Genomic DNA, 7,410 nt, shown 5'->3' with positions numbered 1-7,410 from the left:
TATGAACTTTATTTCTGTCATAATAATAATAACAATATTCTAATTTAATATGCTATCTGAGCGATCTCCTTCCCCCACGGCTGTGCTCAAGATATCCTGAAGTTTATGCAATCAATCTGATTTTAATGTAGTGCGGGTTGCTTGATATTGCAGGTTGTATCTGGTGTGCAATTCGACTTGCTATTGTTTACGTTAAAAATTAATGAGATGATGGGTGTAGTACACGTAGTACATCCAAATGTCAACCTCACTTTCACGTAGTTCACCCTGGACTGCATTTTGCAGACTAACGAGGCTCTGGCGTCTGAACCAACGGCCAGTACAATCCTCTGTGGGGCTGTGTGTGTGTTGTCCTGTGTTTTGTCCTTGTGTGTGCTGAGCAAGGTCGCCCGCAGGGAGGGGCCAGGGGGAGCACTTCCCCCCACTGAGATTTCAGGAAGGAGTTAATGAAATTCGAATGGTGAAATTTTAGCTATAACAAAAAATATTGTTTTCGTTGACTTACAGGAAGTAAGTTACAGCAACTATTATTATTATTTATTTTTGTAGTAGGGTTAAATTTAAGCGTACGGTCTATTTTACATTTATTATCTAACTATAAAATAAACCTTTTTGTCCTACATGAATTAATATGTTAAATATCCAGTTATGCAAATTCTATATAAATACGCAGAGTATGGAAATAACAAATGTATGTATTTAAAGAAAACAGTAGTAGTAGTGGTAATAATAATAATCACAAATAATAGCAATAATAATAATAATAATAATAAAAGTTTCTATAACTGCCCGCCCTGAGGAAAAATTCTGTGGGCCCCGTTGGTGCTGAGTGCCCCTTTAGAGCCTTAGCTTTTAACCTAAGCAAGAATATTTTAGTCCCTCGACATTACAGATGTTATTTAGTTATGGTAAGGTATGGTAATGTGACGTGTGCAAAATAGCCTAAGTGCTGACGCACCCAGAATTTCAAATTCAATCAATCAACCAATCAATGAGGCAATATAAATCAAGGGTTAGAATCAACGAATTTAGTAGTATTGTGTAATTTATATTCCGTATGAAGTCATCTGCTACATTGGCCGTAGCCATTTTCACCATTATCCTGATGGTAGCGCGACATAACTTGAAATAGCAAGTAAAGTATGTGGTTATTGTATCTTGCACACGAGGCACGTTTTTAGTGATATGTACAGTTTTGTTCCTTCCTTCCCTTGCCGGAACGTAGGCGTAATTTGCGGGTTGCGTGCATCCAGGGGTCGAAGTGGGGGAGTTTGTATTGATTTACCCCAGTTTCCCAACATGTAGCATTGAAAGGCGTATTGACCGACATGCTAGCGGTGATATTGACCTTAACCGGAACCTTTGTAGTCATAGTTTTGGCCTGAATTACTGTAAGCGTGACTCCCCCCTACCTCTCCCCCACAAACAAAGTTCGAATTGAACTCTAATTCCCTGTTATGTCACGTGTGAGAAAGTACTATCATCATTAATAGAGAGCGGAAGTTGATGAACTGTCCTTTTTTCTGACATCTCGGACACAATGCTCATTAAATATACACAATATTACGCTTCGTCTAGAACCCAAATAAGGTAATTTTAAAGTGCATTTTTTTGCATTTTTTAGTTTTTAGGTCATTTTCCCTGATTTTCGTCATTTTCCCGTTATTTTTCGCAATATTCGGTGTATTGTTTCGTCATATTTTGCCACTTCTTTCATTTTGGTAATATTCTTGAGTCTTTTCACCAAGGTGAACATAGGCCTATATCTCGCAGGATTGCAATTTACGAGCAAAAGAAATGCTGAACTGGTGACAGTCTTTATTGTGTGTGCGTGTGTGGGGGGGGGGGGGAACCACCAGGTGTCCGTCTGGGGGCAAATTCAGATTTAAGATCAGATAAGGAGAGGCTGGAAACACCCTGGCCAGACTGCGAAACCCGCGGCGAAATTTTTCGAAAGCAAAATTGCATTTTGTTTAATTTTCTTTTCATTTCAATTCTTAACCTGAAACTAACAAATTTATTGGTCATTTTTTACGTAATTTTTTTTCATTTTTTAGGACATTCTATAGGTCATATACCTATATTTTTTAGGTCATCAACTTCCGCTCTCTAATCATTAATATACAGTGGACTCTGGTTAATTCGATGTTGGAAAATTCGAATTATTTGATAATTCGAACAGAAGTTCGAAAGAGGAACATAAATTAAGAGTATTTGAAAACAAAATCCTTAGAAAAATATTTGGACCTAAAGGCGATGAGGAGGAGTGGAGAAGGTTACATAATTTAGAACTTCATAATTTGTATTAACGCCCAGATATAATTGGAATGATTAAATCAAGAAGACTTATGTGGGCATGCCATGTTGCACGAATGGGAGAGGAAAGGAGTTTACAGGATTCTTGTTGGAAAACCTGATGGTTAGAGACCTGTAGGAAGGCCAAGACGAAGATGGAGGGATAACGTTGAGATGGACCTATAAATGGAAAAGAGTGAGATGTTGCTCATGATAAGGACAGACGAAGGGCCTGTGTTGCTGCAGCCATAAACCTTTCGGTTTAAGAAGGCTAGAGAGTTAGTTGGCAGAACAGAAGTTTATTCCCTTCAAAACCGTCTTTAATGACACGATGTTTTTGTTAATTCGAACATTTTTCGTATTCGCTTGGATTTCGAATTAAAAGATTGCGCTGTATTATTCATTAAGAATTTGCAATATAGGAACTAACTTTTTAGGTAAGAGAAAGCTGCTGAGGTTTTAGCAAAATGCATAAACGTAAAAAATCGATTGATTCGGTTTATTTTACTTCACTTTTCTGACACCTTAGCTAATCACGAAGATGAGGATGATCAGATGAAATTGACGGAGGGACTCTCACATATCCAGGCCGGGATTTGATCCTGGCATCGTAGCGCGCTGTGCTAACCACCCTTTCTTCATCGTAGCGGTCAACCCAACAGGTAGAAAAGCAACCAAAATAGACAAATATTGAGGATGGAATGTACATACACATCAACTATATACGGGGCGAGCCTATAACTTCGAAACGGATAATGAACTGGACAAGATATCAACGATACTTAGTCTCCGGCCGTCGTACCAACCGGTGTCCATTCACAGCGCAGAACGGTTATTTTGACAAAATCCTGTTTCCCTGCTGGCTTCTTCGGGGAGGAGGGATTTTATTGTTGCCGTTTCTTATTCAAGCAATAGACCTAATTGGTTGTTTGACCCGGAGTTCTTTCGTACGTAAACGCGGCAACAGAGTGTCACTGATATAAAGGCGGTCTCCGTGTCGGATCCTGCGCCGTCCCTACAGTAACGTAAACGCATATGGTGAGTGGAATGATGGTTGTCTGAAAGTACGTGGTGCACCGGAAAACCGGTTCTCAAAATTTTCAAATTGTAAATAAGGTCGAGTGACACCTCGCTTGAGAGGTTTAGCGATTTAGGCAGGATTTTTTTTTTGTTTTTGTTTTTGTTTTTGTGAGTGGTTTTGTAGTAGTAGAGAAACACTGCTTATGGTAGTTTCAATGAGTTCTACAACATCGTAACAAGCTAATATTTTCGAAACTTGGGGAAAAAAAAAAATCAATCTTATATCGAAACTTATAGGGTGAGTCGAATGGTGGCATTTGAGTGAATTGAGTGTCAGCACAAGGGCTATTTCCGTCCTTCATGTTACTCGAGCGGAGGAACACCTATTTTCTAGGACCTGTACCTGATTTTTACAAGATTTTTTTTAAAAAGCGGCCGTGTAAAGGGAACCCGCATGTAGTTAAAAGTCCCGGTAGCATTTTGAAAATTGTGAGATGACCTCCAAGAGGGGTGCCGGAAGATACCTCGAGAATTTTAAATGGGAGAAGGTGTCGAGTAACCCTCCTGGTGGATGTCTTAATTTGAAGTTAATTTTGAAGAAAACTATTTTTTAAGGCGAGTCTCTGTATTGGAATGCTCGTTTTTTAAGCCGACTTCTTTGCATGTTTACATTCACAAACACACGGCTTATCTGTCAGCTAATTGTCTTCTTCCCTAGGCTCCTTCTCCATTTTTACCTTCGAATGCTGATGCTTGAAACTAATTTGTATTTCATTGGAAAAGTGGGACACCCTAACTCGACACCTTTTAATATAGGCCACCCAAATTACCGTGAAGTACGACTGGTTGCATACATCTGAAGGATGTAGCAGATTGTTTACTGACCCGAAATTCTATGCGGATTCTGCATGATTAGTCCGAGACCTATGAATACAGACTTGTATAAAGGTCCTGGTGCCTTTTTTCACAGTTGTGGGGCATTTATTTTTACCCAGTATCAGTGTATATTGTGAAAAATAAAATTGAACTGTCCATTTTGCTAACATTTTCACTGATTTTTCGTCCATCTTGCCTCAGGGCATAAGTCACATGATATTTATCACCAAATTTAGTGTAAAATGTAAGTTTTGGATTAGTAATGAACAAATGAATACGAACAACTGCATGTTAAACTTCCCCTGATATTCTGTAGAGTGAGTGTAGGTTAAAAATCAGCAAGGTGTTCACTCTTGACTCGGATTTTGACCATTTTTTGTAGCCAGGCGTTGAGCCTATTTTTATGACACCCCACATGGATTATGCACATTCTTTTTTTTTTTTTTTTTTTGCGGTATTTAATGGATTTTTGGAATTCGCTTACTAAACACCTTTATTTGGAAAGGCGTAGTATATCTCAAGAAGGAACCAAACTGGCATGAAGAAAACTGTCCGGTGGCCACCCACCATCGCGGGCAAATTGGGGAGGTGTGAATGAGTACCGCAACCCGGTCACGAAAACCTACAACATCGACTGGAGGTTCGTCGTGCTAACCACACGTCACCCCGTAACTGGTTGGATGATCTCCCACATCTGGTGGGAGTGAGGCCGGCAGTTGGTAGGTAGGCTCTGACACTCACGGCCTGTTGCGCCACGGGTTATTATTATTATTATTATTATTGTTATTATTTAAGATGAAAAATTACACTTTGGCACCAGGCGTTCAATTATTTTTTCAATATTCAATATTCATTGCGACGTTATACTCCCATGGTATTTATATTGTATTAAACTACAGCACATCACAATAACACAACCTTGCAAAGACAACGCAATCGCAACCTTACCTTTAGAAATATCTAAAGAAACTGAATTGGTAACATCTCATTTACTCCACGTGGACTTGACAAGAGCTGTCATTTCTTGAACGGACGCAATTGGTGGGAAAGGTTTCACGGGACGATTTATTGGACTCCACGTGGACTTCACATATTGTTGTAAGGGAAAAAACTGATCTTTCGGAACTTTCTTTGAAGTAAAGTGAGGTTACTTTGGTGACGACAACTAAAAATGGTGAACAAAAGAATTTCTCCCCATGTTGCAAGTAGCTTTTTTTAAAATTGATTATTAAGCTAGATGCGATGATTGAAAAATATGATGTACAAGCATTTTCAGAATCCCTTGTATTCCTTATGGAGAAAAAAAGCAACAACGTCAAGTTACGGCTAGTCAAATGGAAGTTTTGATTTTTCCGCTTGTCAATCAATTCTTTAACCTGTCCTCTTTCCGTTCATATGTTTTTCTACACCATCGGATGTTTGGTATTCCAAAGAGATCAAGTAAAATAATACTCCCATAAGTGTAATGCTAAGTTTTCTCCTCCTCCTACGACCATCCAGCGGACAGACCTCTTTTTTTTTCTCCCCAGCTCGCCGCGGCAAAAGGTCAGTGGGGGAGGAGCAGTTTGGCTGGACACAAACTGCTCCTCTTGCCCTTAATATTATGAGGTAAGAGAAAAGTTATTTTAATCTGTTGAAAATGGAATCCTAAATTATTATTTTTATGCTTGATTTTAGTACGATGCACGTAGACGGTGTCAATAGGAAAAAGTTTTCCTCAAATTTTAATGAGGGTTTGGATCCCCCTTCCCCTAACTACGGCCTGTCAAATTTACGAAAAAACGTTGAATCGATGTTGATGGGGTCCGAGGACCTCATCGCTCGTGGTATTATGTATATGTAATGTGTAGATTTTATTCACGCTGTTCTGGTTAGCCGCACGAACTAATGATTCCTTTTTTCTTTTCTTCGCAGCCGTCCGTGCAGATCGAATGAGGGGAGGAAGGAACAAATTCGGGCCCATGTACAAACGGGACCGCGCCCGGAAGCTCCAGATGATGAGGCAGCGGCAGCTGACGGTGCAGAGGCCAGGGATGACCGTCCCCGGCATCAACGAGGCGGTCACCCTGACCTACAGCACCCCGGCGGGGACGGGCCACTTCGCCGCGGCGCCAGGCGGCTCCAACCTTCACATCAAGCAGGAGATCCAGATACCCCAAGTCTCGTCGCTCACGTCGTCGCCGGACTCGTCGCCCAGCCCCGTCGGCCAATCCCTCGCCTCGCTCGGCGTCGGGACGACCGTCACCGCCACCACGACGGCGACCACCACCAACCACGCGGCCGCGAACGGGCCGGCGATACTCGGCGCGGAGCACCACAAGCTGTGGGCGAGTCCCAACTCCACCACCCCTTCGCCTCACTCCCTCTCGCCGAAGACCTTCCACTACGACGGGGCGGTTCCCAACGCGGTCAAGATCTCGCCGCTCATCAGGGATTTCGTTCAGGCGGTGGACGACAGGGAGTGGCAGAACTCGCTCTTCGGGCTCCTTCAGAACCAGACGTACAACCAGTGCGAGGTGGACCTTTTCGAACTCATGTGTAAAGTGCTGGATCAAAATCTCTTTTCTCAGGTTGACTGGGCGCGGAATTCTATATTCTTCAAGGACTTGAAGGTAAGTCTGCAAATTACTGATTTTTCGTAGCTATCGTAGTTTTAAGCCCGCCTCGGTGTTCAACGAAGATCTGCGTGTTGCTGTCAATCGAGCCAAGAGGAGAATTAGATTAAAATACAAGAAAATAACATTAGGGATACACAAATATGAGTTTTAGTCCACATATGCACTTTTCCCCTTTGTATATAGACAAAAAAGTGACAAATTTAAGCTCATTGAAATTCTAGTAACGATGTAAATGAATTCCATGTCAGGTGTCTTTTTTTTTCTTTTGGGAAGAGTTGCATGTGAAAAGTTGCGATGTAGTATATAATATGTCTTATTTATTGATAACAGAAGAGTGGCGGATGAGGCTATAGGACTTTAATACTACTAAACTGTATTTTGTAGCATATTACAGATTTCCCGTTCAGACTACATATTTTTACACGGAATGCTTTATTTCCTCCATTTCTCCAGTTAGTAGTGCAGATATATTTGTGGTAAAAACATTGAAAATAGTTTTTTTTATCACGTTTGTGGCAGTCCCGGCACTTTAAAGTTAAATAATTAATTTACTGCCACACCCATCTTCTAAAATACATCCCAAAATTGTTGAGATTCACGT

At 41.0% G+C, this 7,410-nt stretch overlaps 1 protein-coding gene across 2 annotated transcripts in view; it reads left to right on the top strand.

The window, feature by feature from the left end:
• Positions 1 to 6,104: 6,104 nt before the first annotated feature.
• The window catches only part of ftz-f1 (ftz transcription factor 1), a 66,564-nt gene continuing 65,258 nt past the window's right edge, over positions 6,105 to 7,410 (top strand). For both annotated transcript variants that reach the window (XM_083110100.1, XM_083110099.1), the window contains exon 1: positions 6,105 to 6,803. In XM_083110100.1, coding sequence (XP_082966226.1) covers positions 6,123 to 6,803 — 681 coding nt within the window. In that variant the 5' untranslated portion in view covers positions 6,105 to 6,122. The remainder of the gene's footprint in view (positions 6,804 to 7,410) is intronic.

Source organism: Lepisma saccharinum, chromosome 23 (assembly GCF_977018435.1).
Source record: "Lepisma saccharinum chromosome 23, izLepSacc3.1, whole genome shotgun sequence".
Taxonomy (NCBI): domain Eukaryota; kingdom Metazoa; phylum Arthropoda; class Insecta; order Zygentoma; family Lepismatidae; genus Lepisma; species Lepisma saccharinum.
The sequence above is the reverse complement of the archived record's forward strand: the minus strand, read 5'-3'. Positions and strand labels throughout refer to the sequence as shown.